A 23,662-nucleotide genomic window follows, 5' to 3' on the forward strand; every position below is an offset into this window, starting at 1 on the left:
CTTCATTTCTCAAGGCTGCACTTTTATGAATCAAGAGTTAAAGTAAGGGAAGGTCTAACAAGTATGGTTTCAGAAGTCTCTTGCAGCTCCAGAATTCCTCCTTGCAATGACAATTGCTTTCCCAGCTTTTGAGAATAAAAAAAAATAAGAAAATAAAATAAGTGTTTTCAAAGTATCCAGTACCAGCTGAGCATCCCTAATCTGAAGTCCGCAATGCTTGAAAATCCTGTTTTTTCATTATTGCCATGATGTCCCCAAAATTTCAGATTTTGAAACATTTTGGATTTGAGATTTTCTCATGAGGAATGCTTAACCAGAAGTTTGTGCAATATTCCAAAGTCTGAAAATCTCTGAAATTTTAAATATTTCCAGGCATTTTGGAGAAGGGACACTCAAGCCGTGTACTCTCTGGGATAGAGTCTTGCCTATTAACCACATCTTGGCTACCCAGTTCCTTTGGTGATCAAGGACCTTCCCATTACTGTAGTGTCTTCTGCTTGATATGTGTACATGACTCAGTTATAGAAATTAAATCACTTTTATCATAGTGCAACTGTGAAGCAGCCCTAAAAGAGTATTTGCAAGCTGTGAATGACCGGTGAGGTTACTTTAATGGGCAACTGTATTTTACTGTGACTGATTTCTGTCGGCTTTATTGCTCTTCGCTCCTGCCGCCAAGCCAACTGATGGAGATGCTGGCAAGAACTGAGTCTCAAGCGTGCAGATCCAGTCAGCTCCTGGCTATTGCTGAGCAACTGGGGCAGTACAGGTTCACATGGGTGCACTTTGCCAGGGCCTTCTGTTAAGTGTGGCTGCATGTTCATATAAGGTATGCCTGGAGAAATGCCACTTTGTCCTACACACAGGACAGAATCTCTGGAGACCTTTTATCCTTGGAGCAGGAACTATGAGTGAGGTGCCATTGGACTGAATGGAGTCTTTGCTCATGTGGATGGTGATCCCAGCTGTTGGCACAGGAATTGGGTGAGAAGGTCAAACTTGATTTCCTCACACTTCAACCGTTGTCATTTTTGAAGTTTGAGAGTTTTTTTTTTTTAACTCATTCTTCTTCTATCTTCCCCTCCTACACTCATTTTTCTCTCCCTCTAAAATAGTCACAGTGAGGGAATCAGACACTTTCCACCTCTGAGACGCCTGTCGGGTTCTAGATAAAAAGTCAATGACACTATGTTCTGTAAGTTCTTTTTAAAAAGTGTCATTTCAAATATTTGTCATCTTTACTATTATTAATGTACAGAAAAGTGAGCCTTGGCAGAGCAGGCTCTCTTCATGGTAGAGCAACTTTCACTTTGAATAGCTGCCTTTGTGTGGTGCTGACTTTCAGATACCTGTCCCCTCCCTACCACCTGCTGTCTTCCATTTCTTCATCACTTTATCATCGCCCTCAGCTGATCGAGTTTCTTATGTACCATCCCATCTCTAAGCACCATTGAAATCAGGATTGAGGTTGACATCCCAATCTCTTTGTTTTGGAGATTCTTTTTATGACCTTATTTCCAGATCTCTTTGATTCAGCAGGAGGACTGGTTATCACTAACATACGTGTGCAGTAGATGCTTTATAACGCTGCATAGTCAGTAGTTGATGCCTTAAAAATACGTATGTGTGTATGTTGAACATGGCAGTTAGAAGATCAGTCGTATGGTACTTGATGAACCTTGCATTTGACTTGTAAAAGCATCAGGACTGTTAACAAATGAGTCATTAAGATACCAAGAAACCACAAGCCTCTCTTTTTAAATTCCAAGAAGCTTTACTTATCAGCAATCCACATCTTCTCTCCTAGCAGAAAAGGGTCTTCTCCCACTGCTGCCCTTCCTGCTGTTTGCCCCATATCCAGCCTAGGTTCCCTAGGCTGGGTGCAGCATGTGGCCCACAACTCAGAGTTGCTGGGCCAGTGATTAGGAGTGAAGCTCGCCTGGCCTGTTGGTCTGTGATACTTTCTCTCCTCTTCACTTCATTGGAAATTGGGCACGTCTCTCCTTTTTACATTTGTTCATTTTGAAAAAACTTGTGGAGTTTGGACCCTGACAAAAATCCTGCCCCCTCTCCCCAGGAGGCTGACAGGTCCCTCCTTCATTGTTACACAGGGTTCCCACCTCACACATTGGACCCCTCCTCCCACATGAGGTCCCTTCCTCCACACAACGAGGTCACCTCCTAGAGTGTGCAGACTGTGTCTAATGAGGACTCAGCATTGACATTTCAGCACACAGCAGGCAGCAGGATTGCACTGACTTGACTGAGTTTGGAGGTTGGTGCTGAGCATTTTAAAGGTTCTTGTTTCCCATCTATAAGATGAGGTCACCATCTCCCTTCTTCTACATGTGATAATGTATGCGACAGCACTCCAGAAAGACAAGGTCTGCATAAGCCTGTTGGTATCCTCCATCCACCTTGGCTTCCTGTTTTGCATCATCCTATTTCCATTTCCTCCATCCCTTTGAGACCATCTTTATTCTTTATTCCTGCCCTGACTCCCCACTTTTCTCCCTTCTTCCCTCAGATGGAGAGGAAAGCATGAGTGAAAAAAAAAAAAATCCATCTGATTCTATATCGTTGTTTCCTCTCAGTTGTGTGTTTAAAATGCTGCTCTTCCCCTGTGCACACATCTCCCAATGTAGCTGCATCTGTGTGGCAGTCGGGAGATGCTGCCCACCCCTTACAGGAGCACCCATCTGTGTGTGTGGACCATGTCTTTTGCTACCACTGCCTCTGTGTTGTATGTTCTTCCCACCTCTAAGCATGTTCTCTTAGATTAAACCAAGTACCCAAGCACTTTATATACTGTGTGGGTACCAGTGACTGATAAAACAGCATAATTTTCACACCTATGTACTCTGCCTGTTCTGTTGATACCTGGTTGACAGTTCTGTAGAATCAGTACAGAGGTGAAGTTTTGGGTGAACCACAATGATGTAGCTTGGCCCTCATGAAGGTGAGGGATGAAACTGAATCCTCAACAACAGTTAAGAACTGAGTCTTGTTGCTTATGTTAACATCTCTTTGTATTTCTTTGCCCTTTCATGGTATGGAAAGAAAAATGGCAGGATGGAGAGCTTGGGTGAATGGCAGGGAAAATATTCTAGCAACTTATCTTAGCAGGATCTGTCACTCTCTTTTGAAGGGACCTTGTCTACAGAAAGCACAGGCGGCCCCTGAAAAGCAGTAGCATTAAACTTTTTTGGCCTCAGATTTTGTTTCTTAGCCACACTCAGATCACGGACTCTTCCACAGGTTGGAAAGTTCTCCATGAGTACAAACTAATGAAAATATTTACTGAGTTTTTGTCCTTGTGATGGAAACGAAATGGGGAGCTGTTCTCTGAAAAGCAGCCCAGGATCCTCAGGAGCTGTGCAGTGACGGAGGGTCCTGCCCATGTGATCCTTGGTTGGATTCAGGGAGCAGCTCTGCCCATTTTGGTAGGTTGGGACTTCTGTTTTTCCCACTCTCAAATTCCTACCCCTCAGCCTGGAGCACACTGGAGCCTTTGGAAACCCATTGTCTATTCAGAACCATCACTGTGTCACTCAATAATAGGGAGGAAATTCATCTACAAAGGAGTAGAATCACATAGCAGACCATGTTAGATTCATTGATAAACTGCCAAGAGGAAGTCTCTTCTCCAGCCCAGGAGTCAGATCATGGGGCAGACGGGAACCTGCCTCTGTTCATTCAAACAGCATACACTGAGTCCCTGGTGATCCAGCAAAAAGACATTACCTCATGGGTTCCTCATGCCTTAGGACAGGAGATGGACAGATATAAAGAAAATAGCAGATGGTGGTAGAAGAGGCGTGAACAGGAGCCCAGGGAAGCCCAAAGGAGGATAATGCCAAACCCAACTAAACCCAACCAGGCAGGAGAAGGTAGGGTTGAGGACTGTGTTTTCAGGCAGGTGAGGCTTGGTTGAATCCTAAATAAAGGAAGTAGGCATTGAGTGAGTGGAGAAAGGATGGTAGAGCAGAAGAGGCAGAAGAATGCCTGCAGGGGTCTTAAAAGGAATCAGTTCAAGTCAAGTAAGGTGGTACATAGACGCCTGTAATCCTCATGTCCTGAGACACTGAGGCAGAAGGATTGCAAGTTGGAGACCAGCCTCAGCAACTTAGTGAAACCCTGTCTCAAAATAAAAGGGACTGAGAATATAGCTTAGTGAGAGTTCCCCTGAATAATTCAATCCATAGTACTGTTGGGGAGAGGAAGGAGTCAGTTCAGTAGGACTTCACAGAAATGAGGAACCTCCTTTTAGGAGTTTCCTAGCAGAGCAAACACAAGCAACTGCATCTGATTCTGTAAAGTTTTATTAGAATGTGGCACCACCCATTCCTTTGTATTGCTACTACAGCAGAAAGAGACCATGTGACACACAGCCTGAGTTTTTACTATCTGGCCTGTTATAGAAAAAGTTTACTGACCTTTACCATAATATGTTTTTGAAACTCTGAATGAGGAGGACCCAGTCAGCACCAGGGCTTCACTTCATGGAATTTGCTTTACCCTACCCTACCTGCTACTAAGTCAGTAACCTCTGGTCTCTGAACTCCTGGCCCAAACACTCTGCGAGTAGGATGGTATCTATATTGGGATCGGGGGCATTTCCCCTTGTCAGTATCCTCTAAAATGTCTGATCACCCCATCCTGGGACTGTTGTAGACTCTTCTTAATTTCTCAGGACCTCTGCTGCTGCTTATTGGCTTGTTAAATGTTGCCCAACAAAACCAGGATTTACAACAGTGATGGGATCATAGTCATTGGGAAGCTCTCTGTATTCTTTGGTGAAGCAGTCCATGCATTAGTGACTTCTGTGCCCAAGCAAGTGGGACAGAGGAGCTATAGGCAGAGCCGCTACCTCAAGCATGAAGAAACATAAAGAATGCATTTCCACAGTGGCTGAACCAGGCCAAACTCTTGACCAGGATTAACTTCCTTAGTAAGAGCTGGATAAAATAAGCCACAGTCATTCACCTCTCATTTTATAGATCACAAAGCAGAGACTCTGACAAGCTAGGTAACTTCATTTTGACTACTGTAGACACTGTCTCTCATCCCTGATGAGGTGGGTATTTCATCCTGTGGAGATGTCTCAATGAAACACTGAATCAAGAAGTCATGAATTTCTGTTGCAGACTTTCAAAAGATGTGGCTTTTGAGGATTAGGTATAGCTAAGATCCTCTGTAATGCTAACTTCTTGTAGTCCCAGTAAACCACCAAGATACTATTTATCAAATAATTTTGCAATTTGGGATCTAATTTCTGATTAGTCCTTTATACAGAAAACTACTAGCAGTAAATAAGGGTGACATTTTCCAAAGCTTTCTGGAAAATAGAGATCCACAATGAGAAAGAAGCATGTAGATGTAGAATTGTCTAGATTTCCAATCAGCACTATCATTGTTACAGAAAAATCTGTTTATAACCATCCAAACTTCCTAAATCTTTCACCTTTCATTGCTCCACCATTCCTTTAGGAAAAGACCAAAGTCCTTACCATGGCATTTGAGGTCCTTCCTGTGTGGGCATGGCCTGTCTCATCTGCCTCACCTCTCAGTACCTCACATGTCTTCATTCTAGCCTAAGTGGGTCGCTCCTTTTTGGACCCACCTCAGTACTTTGAAAGACATCTTTAAATTGTCTGTCTGGCTCATTGCCACTTCATTCTCACATCTCAGCTGAGGTAGTGCTGGATCTCAGCAGCCTCCTGGGCCTTTGGAGACTGAGTTGCGTCTCCTGCCTTGCCCAGTCCTGAATCATGTCAGCTACACTGCTCAGTTGCTTGTTCACTGTTCGTCCTTAGATTGTAAGCTTCTTGTAAGAATGTTGCTCTTTTTAGTTTTGATTCTATAGTTACCAGGAAGAGGAATCTACTTTGACTAGTTACTATAAAAGGGATTCATGATGAGAAAATATATAAAGCAATAAGGAAATCTTGGTGGAAATCTAAGATCTGTAAGGAACTGTCCCTATTGGAACCGCAGTGGGATTCCTCAAGGTGGCACAGGCGTTTTGTGACTCTCTGCTCCTCTGTACCCGAGTTCTCTTCCCCTTCTTTCTCCTGTTGGTTTCTTGAGCTCATGCACATGACTGAGTGAAGTTTGTGTATGATCTCACCTTGCCTGTGTGGCCTCCAATGGCCCCACACCCCTGGTAGGCCCTTCTAATCTTATGGCTTTATTTCTTGCTCCCCATTCATTAGATTCTGTTTCTTATTTGCAAATTTCCAAGCAAGCACCCTGGTTAGCCTACTCACCCTTTTAAGCGAAGGCACACCAGTCGAGGTCATCTTGTAGGTGGGCTCTCCCGGAGTCAGGTCTTCGCCATAGACCAATCAAACGTGTTTGGAGCTGGAGAGGCTCTGTGGGTCAGAACTTGGCTGCCATGATGGGCATCTCTTATTTTGGTCTCTCTGTGGACAGGGATGTTAGGTATTTGTATTTTATGGACTTCATGGTATACTTTGTTGTTTTCCATTCTTTTTAGATATCATTAATGGAGCTCAAGAAAAATGTGTATTGCCTCCTATGGATGGCTACCCCCACTGCGAGGGGAAGATCAAGGTAAGACTGAAGCCACACCTGCTCGTTTCCATCATCCTCCATCTTTTTCCCTCCTAGAGGTACAAATGGACACGTGAGCCCTTGAAGTGAGTCATTTAAGGGGTGCCTCCATCCTTCAGTATTGCTCTGTGGCCATAATGACCCTTCTCTGCTTATGCCAACCCCATGGAGTTAGTCAACATTGGCTCTCACTGGTCACACTGGAAGAGCCTGGGCTGCTTCAGGTACCCTACCATCTTTGAAGCTGCTCTCTTTCGCAGCCTCTAATGGGTGGGTCCTCCTGTGAGCGTTACTTAGAGTCCAACTGCCTTCTGCCTAGCCCCCTGCTCAGGCTGCAGTTTCAATGACACATTTGCATTTGTGGTGAGTATCCAGAGATACTTGGTCACTTTTTGGTCGTTTTTTAAAACTTTTTGCTGCTACAGATCAAACCCATACCTCATGTATGCTCTAATACTGAGCTGTAGCCCCAGCCCAACATTATAGTGTTTTAAAAAAATCTGTAGAGACAGTAAAGAGATCAGTGGTTGCTAGGGGATTGGGGGATGGGAGAGGTGATCTGGTAAAGCAGAATGTATTTTTAGGGCAGTGAACTATCCCATATGGTAATCTCATGGTGAATGCATGTTATTATACATTATCTAAAGCTAAAGAATGTACAACACCAAGGGTGAACTCTAATGTAGATGATGGTCTTGTGTTGATAACAATGTGTCGATGTAGGTCATTGATTACAGTAAATGTAACATTCTGGTGCAGGATGTTGATGGTGGGGAAGGGGAGGAGGGGTACATAGGAGCGCTGTACCATCCACTCACTTGCTATGAACCTAAAACTGCTCTAGAAAATAAAGTCTACTTTTAAAAAGGAAATTATATTTGTTTGTCCTGTCCAGTAGCTTTTAGGGAGAAGTTTCAGTTTAGGTCTGCAGTTAGGACTGTAAGACCAACCTGGGACACACTTGCTGGTCTCCTTTGGGGACGTCTGTAGATGCTCACCCATGCCAACATTGTACTTGGCCCACCTGCACACACTCTGCATTTCAGGCACTGGTGAAATCCTAGTTTCCAGAGGATGTGCACTTGGCCCTGATAAAACTCACCTAAACATGGCCTTTCCTGGCCTTGCTCTACCCTAAGCACCCGGCTCTGGCCCAGTTCAAGCCAGTGTCTACTTGTTGGTATTCCAGGAGCTGAACGTCTGGTCATCATGGCTCAGAAACCCCCTTGCTCTGTCTCTCGGCCACAGTTTGAACCATTCATCCTGCTATCACCCTTCACACCCCCACCTTTTCTGAGCAGATGGGTAGGGACTCAGGGAATGGAGAGCTGAAAGGTGTTCTCTGCCCTTGTCATTTCAGTGGATGAAAGATATGTGGCGCTCGGATCCCTGCTACGCAGACTATGGAGTGGATGGGTCCACCTGCTCTTTTTTTATTTACCTCAGTGAGGTGAGTAGCTAGCTTTCTGTGGCTCCTGGGGGTGCATGTGGTTAAGCTGTTTAATGCCTAAGCCTGGAATTTGAAAAGTTTCAAAATGCATGTTGTTTTTATATGGAGGACCTGTGGCCCCTTCTCATTATTCTCCCCACCTCTCCAAGAAGATTTTTTTCCCCTTAATGGAAAACAGGCTTGAGTTAGTTGTTCACTTTTTTCTTCCACTTTTTCCTATTGTGGTGCAAAACAGGTAATGTGAGATCTGCCATCTGAACCATTTTTAAGACCAATTCAGTGGCATCAAGCACTTTCACATTGCTATGCAGCCATCCATCTCCAGAATCGCTTTCATCTTGCACAACTGAAACTCTGTACCTATTAAGCACTCACTCCACACCCCTGTTCCCTAGCACCTAGCCACCGTTCTACTTTCTGTCTCTTTGAACCCAACTATTCGAACAACAGAATCATACAATTTGTCCTTTTGCATCCGGCTCATTTCACTTATCTTCGGGGTTCATCCAAATCATAGCATGTGTTAGGGTTTCCTTCCATTTTAAGACCAAATAATATTTCATTGTGTGCATATACTACCATTTGTTTCTTTATTCACCTATCCGTGAACACTTGGTGATTGTGAATAATGCTGCTCTGAGCATGGGTGTACAATTTTCTCTTCAATACCTTGCTTTCAGTTCTTTGGCAGGTATAGACCCAGAAGTGGAATTATGGGATCATTCAATAATTCTGTTTTAAACTTGAGGACCTACCTTACTGTTTTCCATGACAGTTGTACTTTTCATTGCCACCAAGAACAATGGTTCCAGTTTCTCCATATGTTCACCAGTCCTTGTTGCTTTCTGTGTTTTTGATAGCAGCCATCTTAATGGATGTGAGTGGTAACTCACTGTGGTTTTGTTTTGCATTTCCTTGATTAGTGATACTGAGCTTCTTGTCGTGTGTGTGTGTGTGATGGCAAGGGTTAGCTGTTTTCTTATAGATTGGATTAGTTACTTTTGCCTTCTTTTACTTCCTGTTATTTGCACCCTTGAATTTAAATAGCAGCTTTTCTTATTATTATTAAATAAGGGTTACAGAGCATTTTCCAGAGCACATGGAATTTGCCGTAGGCTTCAGTGATCTCCATTTCACCTTTAGGAAAGTCAAGGAGTCGAAAGGTGTTAGGTTTATCCAGAAGGAGCTGCAGGGGAAGAGCCTTCTAGGGAGCCAAATACTGCTGTTTCTCCTTCTCCCACTGATGGACAGGCCAGCCCTAGGGGCTGATGAAACAGGTGTAGGCCATTTTCAGAGGATGCAGCTCAGTGGGCTCTCTGCTGCCATTTCTTTTTTGTTCTTTCCTGTTATCGTGTGCTGTTGATATTGCCCTTTAGCCATCGTTAACAGCTTCCTGGTGATCCATGGAGAATGACTCCAATTTTGAGGCTAAATTAAATGCCTTTGCCATAGTTTTCTTTGTGGTGTTATAGGGCAAGTTCCCATCACAGAGCCAAGGCCACTACAGTGGTCCTTTCTCGCTGGTTCTTAGGATCACATCAGAAAGATTTCCGACGTGTCTCTCGGAGTAGCAGGCATGTGTTCGTTGAAGGAATAGGAAAAGGGGACACTCAAGGGAGAGAGTAGGTCCTGTAGAGGAGAGGGACAAAACACCCCTTATGCCCTCCAGTTTCATTGGGGGTCCCAGGGAAGTTTCTGAGAGTCCCACCCTTGTGTACCTCTTGACTTTTGACTGACAGCAGGATGATATCAGACTTCTGAGTCCCCACTGTGCATGGTAAAGGTCCAGGGCAATGTTAGGTCCCTTTGGTCCATGTTGACCAGTTCTATTTGGACTCTTTTGTCATAGATTTTGTGGTGAGGGTGAATTATCATTACCTCCCTGGGTTCTGGAACCTGGTTTGCGTAACAGTCACAAAGGTCCTCCCTTCAGGTTAACTGGTGTTCTTCTTTTAAGCATTTTGGGTCCACGTTTCTTCTGCAAATAACCGGTTGTTTGCTGAGTAACGTAAAATATCTTATTGACGTAATCCAAGAAGGGCTGCAGGTGAAATACTTTTTAAAAGAAAACACATGAAGGTCAGCTTGGTAGGACCAGTTTATAAGAATGACCCCTTAACCTGTATTGCCACCATATTCCCTGTCAGTAGGATTCAGGTGCCTCTCTTTCCTGTGTCATAAAGTAACAGGGACAGGCCTCTTTTGAGTATAGAAACCAGGCCAGTATTAGTATCAACCGTGTGTCCCTGGATTCTGAGGAATTTACTCCTCTTTTAGATCTCCCTCTTTCTTTAGTACATTCAAATCAGACTTTTCTTTTTCTTTTTCTTCTTCTTTTTTTTTTTTTTTTTTTTTGGCACAGTGCAGGGAATCAAACCCAGGGCTTCTTTTATGCATGGCAGTCACTTACCACTGAGCTACACTTCCATCCCCACAAACTTTTTTTAAAAAATATTTTTTGACAAGTTGTTCAATGGCCACTCCATACCATCATGAGAAGCTCAGAGCCAATGAATTAAAAACCTCTTGGAAATTAAAAGTTCAAAAGTTGAGCTTGTGGTGTTCCTCATTAGCAGGCTGCTATCAAATGCATTTGTATTTTTATTTTATTTTTTATTTTACTAGGAACTGAATCTCTACCACTGAGCTACATTCCCAGGCCTGCCCCCACCCCCTTTTTAAATGTTGAAACAATTGCTGAAGCTGGCCTAGTACTTGTGATCCTCCTGCCTCAGCCTCCTGAGTCTCTGGGATTACAGGTGTGTGTCATGCACCTGCCCAACAATTGGTTATCTGTGTGCATTTCTTATTTCTGTCTTGGGTGGCCTGTGGCCACTCGTTTCCTCCTGTGGGGGTGGGGGGTAAGGTTTGGGGCTACAAGTGAGCCTTCACTCCAGTAAGAAGTCAATTAGAAGTACCTTTCCTGTTCTGAGGGAAAGGCCCCTCATCCAGTTTAATTTTCAAGTTTTCTTCCTCTTTCCCTGTGATAGAATGTAGCTAGAATCCAACTGTGCACGATGATTGACCAACTGAGCCATTTTCATGCCTTCCCAAGAATTTGTACCATGGAGTGGACTGAGGAGAGAATAGAGGATTTTACATTCCCACATCAGCTTCCTCTTCATCTCCTGGGCAGGAGCTGGGAAGATGTGGGGTAGCAGTTAGGACCACTAGAAAGTGGGTGCAGTGTTGCACGCCTGTAATCCCATCAATTCAGGAGGCTGAGGCAGGAGGATTGCAAATTCAAAGCCAGTCTCAGGCCCTGTGAGACCCTGTCTCATAATAAAAAATTATGGGGATGTGGCTCAGTGGTTTAGTGCCTCTGAGGTCAATCCACAGTGCCAAAATAAAATTTTAAAAAACCTGCTAGAAAGGGACTGTAATTATTCATAACTTGTTCCTTTCCTTTGCAACCAATGCCCCATCCCCATTCCCAGTGGAGGAAGGATATAGCTGAAAGGTAAGAAAAGCAAGGTTTTCTGGAAGCAAAACTGAGAGAAAGGCTGGGCAGACTGGGCTCTGCGTGGGTCACTTATACTTACTATGAAGATGAAGTGTTTCCTTTCAGGACCTGACTCTTGTAGTCACAAGATGTGGAATGGGAATTCATTACTCAATTCCACTCTTTTCTGCAGATGATCAGGTTTTTCCTTGGGTTCAACCGAATTCCGCTGAGTGAGCACTTATGGAACATTTGTCCTTACTCATCTATTGTCGGCTACTGAGGACTCATTTTCTTGCCTCCATGCTGTATGCTCGTCCTAAGAGTCAAATGGGCAAGAAAGAAGATGTAAATAATAATCCGACTTTTTTAAAAATTTTACTCCGAAAATATCCCTGAACCAGGACTTTAAATTTTTTTTTTTTTAATCAGATCATCATAAAAGTACCAGATGATAGAGTTCAAGAGTTTCACTGGTATGGTCACTTTAATAGGATTACCACCTTAGAGCCCTCATAACTGAACTTCGGCATCCATTTCTCCTGTTTTCTAAGTTTTGTGATTTGAGGAAAGTTCCTTTAGTAACTATTAGCCTACACTTGTTTGTTTTTGAAGGCTCCTACCTTGAGGATGTTGTGAGTATTTCTGTTTCTACAGGTAAGTAGTTAGAGTAGAGCCTAGAAATGGAAGATACTCAATCATCAGAACCTATACTTTTATGGTCTTCAATGTCATCATTATTTGAAGATAGTTGTGGACTCTCACTTAGCCTCAGACATTGTAAGTGGGCTTTTGGTTCCATTTTAGAATTAAAATCAATTTATGGTTCTCACCAAATCTGATTTAACTTTAGATCCTTTGACATCTGGTAATTTAGAAATTCAGCTGTTCCTTTGAAGCTTTTTTTTTAATTGAAAAATAAATTTTGTCTATGTTCATGCAACATGATATTTTGATAAACATATATATTGTAGAAGACCAAGTCAAACTAGTTAGCAGTCACTTTATTTACCTCACATACTTTTTTGTGGAAAGCACATTTCCCCTTGCCTGCTTATCTCTGGATATGATGCTTGTGTTTGCTTTTGAGTTGGGAGCTGGTGTGGTATGGAGTCAATACACCCACTATGATTGTTAATGTGAAACTGGCAAAGATGGTTTCCAAAGCCTATTAATTCCTTCAACTAATTCCTTTCTAGTATTTTAAATCCTAGTTAATACCCAAGTCTTTGTTGGGGTTTGCTGGTCTGGTTTTAGTTTATTTTCTCTCTCTCTCTCTCTTCCTCCCTCTTCCTCCCTCCTCTCCTTGTTGTTATTTCATTGAACCCTGAAGACTGATAATTTCCTGTATTGTATGCCAAGTGGTAAGATGACCCAGAGGGACATCCTTATTTGGCTTCTGAACTTGATCAACACATGCACAAGTGACTTTTGTTCTATTCTCAATCCTTACTGAAAGAGTCAATTCTTGTTTCTATCTGTGTTTAACATTAGAAATTTGACAGATCTCAAAAGGAAATAAAATATCTCTAGTCAGTTTCCAGGTGAGTTTCAGCTCAGGTGCGAACCCATCTTAGTAAGTGGTACTCTTCCTTCTTCCCATGGTTCTCTCAGTGGACCAGCAGAATTAGAAACGTCTTCTTTCACAGAATTAGAAACGTCTTCTTTCGCCTTCATAATGTGTGATATACAGATCATTTTTTGGTTACTCATTTAGGAAGTGAAGCCATGAGAATGACCCCTTATAATATCCCTTGTGGCTTCTTGTTCTATGTCTGACACTGCAGTATGGTCTGGAATGTGCAGGACCATTATGGCAAAAGAGTTGCCCTTGTTTTGGGGGCCTCCAATGGCAGACAGTAAGAGAAGAATGAAGCATCATTGAGCCCCCACTGCAAGCCAGACACCTCAAATGTCCAATCTCATTTAAACCACCCACCAACTCTGATGGTTAACAGAGACCCAAGTCATAGATAGCTCAGAGGTCTCTTAGCTGCTCCTTGGTCCCAAGGAAACTCAACCGAGCAAGTAACTTGTAGGACTTGACTTTGTATTCAGCCTTATGCTTAAGTCCTCTTGTGTTTGAAATATGGCTCTATTTAGCTAGGTTCAATTAACTGATCTTTATTGCTAGTTTTCTAATACTCCATAATTTTGATACCCCTCTGCCAAAACAAAAGAAACCCCACTATCTTCTCTTGAGGATGTTAACTAATGAAAATCAGGTGTCAGCATCCCAAGTGGTAGGAGTGAGTGAATGATTCATTAGGTAGTCTTGTATTTCCAGAACATCAGGCAGATCATTTTCTGTATCTGTCTTTGTGAGCCATGTAACTACTCCCGTTATAGAGACAGGGCCCTATAAAGTAATTACTCTGAATGTCATTGTTTCAGGTATATTAACTTGGCTGTCTGCAGAGCCTTTTATTGCTATCAGCTTTTATAAAATTTAGCATGAATTTCTTCACCCCTATTGATATTATATTGATGGATGATGCTGATGTACTTGACACCCACACATTTTTTTTTTCATATTGTTGTTTCAGAAGCTAGCAAGCAGCATACCTCTCCAGGTTTCTTAATTTGTTTGTGTTATTTTTTTTAAGCACTTGCATTGCCATTGCAAGTATAGTTGGTCTGAAATAGTGAAATTATCCAGTGATTGATTGCCAGATCTTTAGATGTGTACAAACTAGTGCTTCAAATGCCAATCGAGACTGGTACATGTGCACATGTATATGCGTGTGCATACATGTGTGTCTCCTTTATAACAGAACAAAAGAAGTAATTTCATGCCTTATCCGTCAATCCATTTCTTATATTTCATGAACAACATGCATAAAGGTCTTTGCCTCTTTCTATTTTCCCTTGGCAATATGTAAAACTAATATTGGCTGAGCATGCTATTAACCTTGAGTTTAAATTCAGCATACTTAATCCTTTGATTAATGCCAAGATTAATGCCCAACAGGAAAGGTTGAGAGCTTAAATGTTTGTGAATGCGAGCATGAAATGAAATCCTAATAACCAGTACGATGATTTGGATTTATGGGCTGTGTTGGCTGCTAACCATAACTTGAAAATGGTGTCTCACAGACTAATTTGTCAAAGTGGACAGCGATAAAGAATTGACTGTTTATGTGGCAGGAGCAAACCTGAATGAGAGAAACCTAATATTTGGGGATGGGTCAGGAAGTACTTGAATAATACCACCAGGATGTTGTCTGAGAATATCAACACAAGCCTTGTGCGTGGTGAGCTGTGTGAAATGGGAAATTCCCCTCTGCCAGATATGATTTCATGGCAGTAGAGCTGGTGTTAGAAATTTGTGATCATGTTCTTTCCATTTCCTGAGTTCAGCCTTTATTTGTATCTTTTTCATCTGTGTGTATTCATTGCTCTTATTACCTGAGTTTGAAGACATTCTTAGCAAGTGAAGATTTTTTTTTTTTTTTTTTTTTTACAAAACAGCCCTGAGTTTATAGAACAGTGTTTTTCTGCCTGGTTTCTTCACTCTGTTCCCAACTTCTCCCAAGTTCTTCTCCATGATGTCCCTGAGTTGTCTGTGAGTTTCAGGTACTATAGCATTTATAGTTAGACAACTTCTGCCCTCCCCCTCCTAAAAATCAGAAGGCGAAAGAACAAGACTTGCCAAGCCTGAAACTACTAGTACTTTCCTTCTTGAAATACATGTGACTGGCAATAACTTCAAATAGTATATCCAATTTGTTTTTTTACACACTTGTAAATATTGTCTATTATCATTTCTAGTGCATGCCCCAAAGTTGTTCTTAAATTTTTGTTTTATTTATTTGTTTTGGGGTGAGGGTGCCGAGGATAGAACTCAGAGGTGTTCAACCACTGAACCACATCCCCAGCCCTTATTTTTATTTTGAGACAGGATCTTGCTAAGTTGCTGAGACTGACTTTGAACTTGTGATCTTCCTGTCTCAGCCTCCCAAGCTGCTGGGATTACAGGTGTGTGCCACCCTGCCCAGCAAAACCTTTATTTCTAAGTTGGTTTACTAGCATCTTGCACTGCTGACCAGAACTTTTTGAACTTTGGTTCTTTTGCTTGTTAACATGCTTTTGTTGTTGTTGTTATCATTATGAAGTCATTGAAGAAACATTTGATACATTTGATTCATTGCTATTATTTTCTTACTGATTGTCAAATTGTCCCTGCACTGGCCCGTGGGAACATATTCATATGTCTTCTGCCCTTTTTGACATGACCTGGTAGTTTTCAATATTTTTTTCCCTTTTTATTTTTTGCAGTACTACAGATCGAACCCAGGGCAAACACTGGCACTGAGCTCTATCACCAACCCTTAATAGTTTTCTTGTTCCCTGGTTCGATAAGGTCTTCTAGGTTCATCTTATACTTTTGCTGCCAGACCTTGGAATCAGTCATTTCTTTAGGACTCCTGTTCATTTTAGTGGGAAATAATGCATAGTCGGGCCACCAGGCTCATTCTCTGCCATTGGGTTTTTCTGGGTACTAGGAATATGACAATGAACATATTCCTCATTAACATTATGCTTCATGAAAAGCATAATACATACACACATACATAGTGTGTATGTACACAGCAATAGAATATTACTCAGCTTTAAAGAAGAATGAAATTCTGGTATTTGCTGGTAAATGGATGGAGTTAGAGAATATCATGCAGAGTGAATAAGCCAAACCCAAAAAACCAAAGGCCAAATGTTTTCTCTGATATGTGAATGCTAATTCACAGTTAAGGGTGTGGTGTGGGTATAGGGAAGAATAGAGTTACTTTATATTAGGTAGAGGGGAGTGAAGGGGGGGAAGGGGGATTGGGGAAGGAATGATAGTAGAGTGAAACAGATATTATTACCTCATGTATGACTGCATCAATGATGTGATCCTACAATACGTATAATCAGAAAAATGAGATTATACTCCATTTATGTATGATCTAACAAAATGTATAAATGCATCCTACTGTCATGTACAACTAATTGTCACAAAGATTATGCTTTATCAAAGGAGATAGCAACATAAAGTATATAACCTCCTAGACTGTAAATGCCATAGAGAAAAATGAATAATATAAGACATGCTCATGAGAACTGATGGGGTCATTTTGGACAGTGGGCAGAAAAGAGCCTACTAAAAAGGTGAGGGAACGGTGGTTGAAGGAGGTAAGAGAGAAAGAAGTGCAGACATCTGACAGTGGAGATGGCAAGTGCAAAGGCCCTGAGGATCATCCACATCCAAGATTAGTTTCAAGTACAAAAACAGTCATCTCCTAAGAGATTTCCGTTTTGTCTCCTGTACAGTGATGCCTGGCATATGTTGATTAAGAGAATGATTGTATTGAAAGCATTTTTTTAAATTGACAATAGCACGTTGTCATTATTCTGAGTGACTAACTTCTTTCAGCTATAACCTTCTTATCTTGAAAAAAAAAAGTCACTGCAAAATTTGTAACATTAAAATCTGCTAAGACATTCAGGTTGAAATGGGAAGCAGGGGCATTTAGAGCATGTATTAACAAGTTTAGTATAATGCTTTCTAATATATCTATGAGACAGTGTGAGGGATCAAATTAGACTATTAAAATGGAATGACCCAATTAGAAGGCACAGCTTTCTTGCCAATCTTTTCTCATTATCACTTAGCATTGTTTGCCTACCTCTGGACTCCAGGAAGAATTGCACATTGAATACCAAAGCACTCTATCCTCAGTCTTGAGAATGTGACCACCTCCCAAACTTGGGTGACCCTGGCTTTTGATGTGCCCCCTTGTGGATGCAGGCCTGATGGGGCCAGACCTGCCAGTGTGCACCAATAAGTGTACCTAGCACAAGGTGGTATATCTTGAAGCGTGTCTGCATGTGTAACCTGTGTGATTGGCTACAAAGGAATTCATTTGCCACCCCTCCTGTGTGAAGGAAAATTGACTTTTCTCCTACCGTGATTTGGGATGGATGCTGGGAACTCTGTGTCATCATCTCATTAGAATCCCACTGGTTTTGTGGCACATTGAAGACTCACTGCAGCTTCTCTTTGGGTTCTTCTCCTTTCTCATATCCTGAACAGATCTCTTTGGGATCACTGTAGCCCTTGGCTCTCTCCTGCATGTAACCAGTTTTGTGTTCATAGTATTTCTGTGTAGGGGCAGCAGTACAGTATTATGATAGTTCCCCCTCCCCTTCAGCCTTGCTTCATGTGGTTTCAGTAACCCAGAGTTAAGTACAAATTTAAAGTATTAAATGGAAACTTCCAGAAATAAACACTTCATCAGGTTTTTTGTTTTTGATTTTTATTTTGTTTTGATACTGGGGATTGAACCCAGGGGTGCTTTATTATTTGTCCGCATCCCCAGCCCTTTATATTTTTTTATTTTGAGGTAGTTTCCCTAAGTTGCCTAAGGCCTTACTAAACTGCTGAGCTGACTTTGAACTTGTGATTCTCCTGCCTCAGCCTCCTGAGTCACTGGGATTACAGGCATGCACCACTGCCTGGCCAGTTCATCAGTTTTAAATAACTTTTACTATAGTGTGCTGTTTTAATTTTCCTACTTTATTATTAGAATTGTTCATCTTTTACTATGTTTTATTTATAAATTAAACTCTATCATAGGTATGTATATATAGGAAAACACAGCATATGTGGAGTTTGGCACTATCCATGGAAGGTCTCAGAACACATCTCTTACAGATAAGGAGAGATTAACATGGAAGAACACAAGAGGTGTGATTGCCTGTCTGGATCCCACCTCCTAGCTGCATGGCTTTAAGCTTTTGCTTGGGTTTTCACCCTATGGTGGTCAAAATGAAAACGCCTTGTAGAACTCACTGTGGTGTTGGCAGATTCTAATAAATGAAAATGGTCAAGTGCACCTGAGTTACCCTGAGCATCTTTACTGCACTCATCATCTCTTTGTTCATTAACTACTCAGTGAATGTTGATCAGGTACCTACCATGTTCTGGGCACTGTGGGCAGGGGTGGGGATTCCATGACCAGCCAGATGAATTTCCTGCCCTCAGGGAACTCACACTCAGGGCAGCAAACAACAACTAGTAAATCAGCACATTCAGTAATTTCCACAAGTGGCAAATCCTCCGAGAAAAAATAGGGTGAACCTTTAGAGTAAATAGGTAAGTAGGTCTAGAAAGGCTTCCCTGAGAAGTTTATGGAGGGGCAGGAGGAAGGATGGCATGGAACACTGGAAGGAAGCATGTTTCCAGTAGGAAAAACAACAATGCAGATGGCCTGAAGTATGGGGTTACCAGGTAGAATGCAGGTTACCCAGTGTCATTTGCATTCAGGTAAACAACCATTTTTTTTTTTTTTTTTTTATCTATGGGACATACTCTAGGATTAAATGTTCATCTGAGATTCACATTTAAGCAGGTTTCCTTGTTCTCTTTTCTTTTCCCAGATCTGGCACTTGACCAGTTTGGAATGGGCTTGGTATATTTTTGGACTTGCAAGGAGTTCCGTTTGTATAGAGCAGTCAATGAAGCTGATACTGTAAGGGTGGAGGTCAGATTCTGCAGAATCTTTGTATTAATTCTGGGTTGTGTTCTGAGTATGATGAGAAGCCATTGGAGTGTTCAAATATGTGCAGAGTGTGGGGCAGTGTAGGCTTTAAAACAGTCGTTCTTGCTGCTTTGGATAGATGCTAGAGCAACAGCTGGATTCAGGGAACAGTAATTGCTTTCGTTGACCTTAATACTGCTACATGGAAGGAACACACTAGATGATTTTTAAAGGATGTTATATAGAAGTTTTACGCTATAGTATCCTAATATGGAGCCTAGACTATGTTTATGGGGCTGTAGGAACTATCGTCTGGTTTGTGTGCTTATCAAGTACGACTCAGGTGTGGAAGGGACAGGTGTTATTTTGGGACTGGCCATGTCTAGTCTCTGTCTTGGTGTCTTCATATCCATTATATTCTACCTTTCCCCCAAAATTACTTGAACCACCAAGTGAGGTGATGCATGTTGAGGGCTGATCCTCACTCTTGGTTCCTGCTGCTTTCCAACATTTTCCTCTCCTTTGTCTCTTACACCTTATCTCCTTTGCATAACCATTCAGCAAGCTGCTGCGACAAATTTATGAACGCAGGTGTTTAGTGCAGAGATGTCTAGATAGCTGAACCACTCACCAGGTGTGCAAGTCTAATGCTCAAACATTAGAAGGTACAGTGAACAGCCAGCAGCATGTGATAGGGAGAAGCCCTTATTAGATTTTTTTAGCATATTTATTAATAAGTAACTTTCTTTACTATGTCATTAGTATAACAGATTATTTGTGTGTGTGTAAATGACAGTTTTATTCATTAGAATACAATTGGTCTAACAGAATGATATGAAATTCTCTTTCTGATGTTAAAGGATAATAGAATGGAAAGGGTCACTCTATCCAGCTCCTTCACTTTGTAGGCAAGAAAATGTGCAAAGCATGTTTTGTTACATGCCTAGTTCTTTGCAGAGTTGCACATGTAATCCATTTTGACTAATCCTGGATTCCATCCTTCTTCCCCATTCAGCAACTCTCTTTTCCCTCACAAACTTTGGACTTAAAGTGGAGTGGTCACCCAAGTCCTGCTACTCACTCATAGAGTTTCCTTGGCAACTTCCCTGTGTGCCTTGATTTCCCCCCATGTAGCATGGTGACAGTATTACATCATAGGGTCCTCCAGGTATCAAGTGATGTTGTACACACAAAGTTTTTGTGTTGATATTTTTCAGGGAGCCTGACATATTCTCAGCCTAAAGTAAATGATTACATATTTGTATAATAATGTCACTCATGTATATTCTATTCATTAATGTTCACCATAAAAATTACAATATGCAGATTTAAAAAAAGAAAAATTTAAAAGCACTCATAACACAATCATCCAGAGATAATCTGATTTTTCTTGCACATTTTTTCCGATTAGTTCTGATTATATTTTCCATGTGAAAAATACAGCATGAAAACCTGTAAGTCAGTGATCCACTAAAACAAAACACTTCACGTTAATAATGAAGTGGCTACAACACAGGCTATTGTTCTGTTGTTTTTTTTTTTTTAATATTACTATAGCATATGCATATATGTGTAAGACGTGTACATAGCTCTGGAGTCTCGTGTTCATTTTTGCAACAACTTTATTACTTCTTCGTTCCCTTTTAAACTCCAACTTGAGTTATATGTGCATCTACCAGCAGTTTCTTTTAAACATAATGAATTGTCCATCTTGTGGACCTTGAAAATAAGCCTGACCTAGTTAGAATTTTTTAGGGACTTGGAGAACGCTTTGATTCACAATCCTCATGATTAAGCTTCAAAACCTTCTTAGTTCAAAGAAGGTTAAATCACCAGGAACTGGAATGTCAAAAACCAAATTGTCTTATTTTATATCTCCTTGCTCAAGAAAAGTGATTGATAGGGCCCTCTCTGGAATACGCATTAATGTTCCAAAGTTCTAGCCTGTCTGGTCTTTGCTTTTTCTGCCTCCTCATTTTGTGTCCTGAGATGAATGCACTAAAAGGATTAGCTCACGTCCAAGGAGTTTTGCCTTCAAATCGAAGGTTATTACAGTAATGGTTCTGCTCCTCTATTGATTGCTGTGTGTGTGTTATTGTGAATTCAGATGGTTTTTTATTTTGAATTTACTCGAGTGCATTACAGGGTATTGTTAAAGATGTCCAGTCCCTTCCCCGGAAGAGGGCTTCAGGCAGAGCTTGCTCAGGCCATTAGAGTTGAACAGAGTTGGGGGTAGACAGTAAGAAGCCCTGCACAGAGGGTAACTACAGAGTCACAGCTTAAAAAAAGTATGTTCCAGGCAGTATTGGAAGGTTGCCACAATCAGGTGTAGGACATTGGAGTCCTGTTAGCCAGGAGAGGAGCTCTTCAGAATGATCTGAAAAAAGGCCGCATCCAGGTAACCTCCTGGGGTCTACCTTTATTGGAAGTATGCTGTACTGGTGACTTAAGCTCATTAAAGGATCCTGGGTAGATCAGACAGTAAACAAAGTTAGGTATCAGAGTTTGAGTTATTAGCCAAGAGCAAGATTTTTCCTGAATGTTCTTAGTGGTGCTCTTATTTAGGAAAATGTTGTTCATTGGAGGGCTGTTTGCTTCATTACTTGGAGTTACTGCCAGTGCTAGCTTTCTTCCAATCCTGGTAATCAATCCTCTGAGGTTTCAGAAAGAAAGAAAGATTCTGTTTTGTTTTTCCTCTCTCCTGTGGGGTAATTGGTTTACATATAATTTAATTATTTCATTAACCAGTTGTCCTGTCACTGAGCACAAAAGCAACCTTAAACCCCCCCCCCCCCCCCCATTCTGTGCTGGGATGTTCAGGATCGATTTTTCCACTGTGCTAAGTGCATGTATAATGGTAAAATTTCTCCCTCAAAGCTTGGTTCCACCTACTCTCTTTTCTGTATTTGTATGAAATGCCCTTGGAGCCAGGCAAAGTAGTATGCAGTGATTTAGAGTAAGAAAAACTAAGATAAATGATCTGCTTCAAAGAGGAATTAGTCTGAAGGATTCTGCAGGGAAGATGCATTTTAGATCACCTTGGAACGTATTTTCATAGAGCAAATCTTGGAAAATTCTGGGTACAGAGGAGTGAGGGGGAGTGTCCTCTCTCAATATCGGTCTCACTAATGTGTCTCCTTTGAGTTGATTTTCTTTATTCATAGTCTTGTTTCATCTTTCCCCAGCATGCTCTTCAAGGGGAAATGTTTTATCCTGACAGACTGCTTTATAAACTTGGTTATTTATGCAGTTGTGAGGTTTATTTCAAATCTGACCGTGCTTGTTTGTTGTTTGTGTGTGTGGTTGAAGGTCTCACAGCCAGGTCTGTAATCCATCTGAAGCCCTTCTATTATGAATATGCTTTATAGGGATGTTCAAGCGAACCCATTTACAGAAATTTAATTGGAGCTAAATAATTCAATCCAACCTAAGAGTATGAGGTACAGATGTGAAACGCTGCTGGGACCAGCTCGGCCTCACCTCTTGCACGCCTCTTTTCTGCCATTTTTCTTCATTTTCCTCATTGGTGGAGCCCCACAGATTACCTTTCATGGTCATAGTACTGAAAGGTACCAGTAATTAGACCATGGGCCTCCAAAGCAAGTTAGCATTTTTAAAAAAGTAAAAATAATTTCAGCTTTTCTTACCAGTAGTGTTTTTGAGTCTCTGAGGTCATTCACAAATATAAAGTCTCATTTTACTCCATGAGAAGGAGAAGAGAACATTGCTCTTCCACTTTCCAGGGTTCTGCCCTCCCCTGAGCCTTGCTGCCCTCTGCTCACTGCTTTCAGATCATTTGCAGTGGCAGGTGGCTTTATGCGAATCAGACTGATTATTTTTGGTCATAGTAAAAATCACCTTGCATTATGAGTGAGTTCTAGATTAGTGAAACTGACGTGTTTCTTTGAAAACTCATCCGGACCTAGAGGGCAAAGCATCTTGTTTGACTGCTCTGCTCACCCATGAGGCTCCAGTCCCCACAGTCCTGTTAGCTCAGTGTCCTCTCCAAGGTCACTTCTCACTCTTAAATTTTGTAGGTCCACCATTCATAAAAAAAAAAATTATTTCAGTGTCATTATTTCTTAGTAAATGGGTAATAACATCTGGAAATTTTGTATCTGTTGTAGGCAGAGGCCAGACATCAACATTACTCAATGCATTCGAAATGATGAATTTGCAGAATTTTCTTTGGAAACCTTTATTGAAGTAATTCCTATAAGATTGGGCGCTTCTTTCTTTTCTCTTTTCCTCCTCTCCCCAACTCTAACCCTTGTCCATTGACAAACATAGTTCACCTTCCAGAATGGCTCTTACAAGATCACCAGGAGTTTTCTTGCCCCCGCTTTTCCTTCCTTCTCTTCCTTACCTAATTTCTTGACGTGACGTGAACAACCAGAAAATGAGAGAAAGCTCTGACCAATAAACCTTAAGCTATCAGTTGCATTCCTAATTCTCCCATGAAGGAGTGAGTTCTGTGACTCAAATGCCAACCTATTTCCTTTGCATCCATGCCACAGCAAATACCAGATCATTCCTGTTCATTTGCTAAATGATCACAGAGGCACACTACATTCACATTCCCCAGTAGCAGTGCTTGAGTCTTTCAACCTTCTGCTTGTCAGATTCCCTCTCTGTCTCTTACAGAAGTATAAGGATTAAAGGAGTAACAAATCA

General features: G+C 41.5%; 1 protein-coding gene across 11 annotated transcripts in view; it reads left to right on the top strand.

Moving 5' to 3' along the window:
* Positions 1 to 23,662, top strand: part of MGAT5 (alpha-1,6-mannosylglycoprotein 6-beta-N-acetylglucosaminyltransferase) — a 328,573-nt gene that overhangs the window by 177,082 nt on the left and 127,829 nt on the right. For all 11 annotated transcript variants that reach the window (XM_079135630.1, XM_079135632.1, XM_079135627.1 and 8 more), the window contains 2 exons: positions 6,500 to 6,576; positions 7,937 to 8,026. In XM_079135630.1, the coding sequence (XP_078991756.1) occupies positions 6,500 to 6,576; positions 7,937 to 8,026 (167 nt within the window). The remainder of the gene's footprint in view (positions 1 to 6,499; positions 6,577 to 7,936; positions 8,027 to 23,662) is intronic.

Source organism: Sciurus vulgaris, assembly GCF_902686455.1.
Source record: "Sciurus vulgaris genome assembly, chromosome: 3".
NCBI lineage: Eukaryota > Metazoa > Chordata > Mammalia > Rodentia > Sciuridae > Sciurus > Sciurus vulgaris.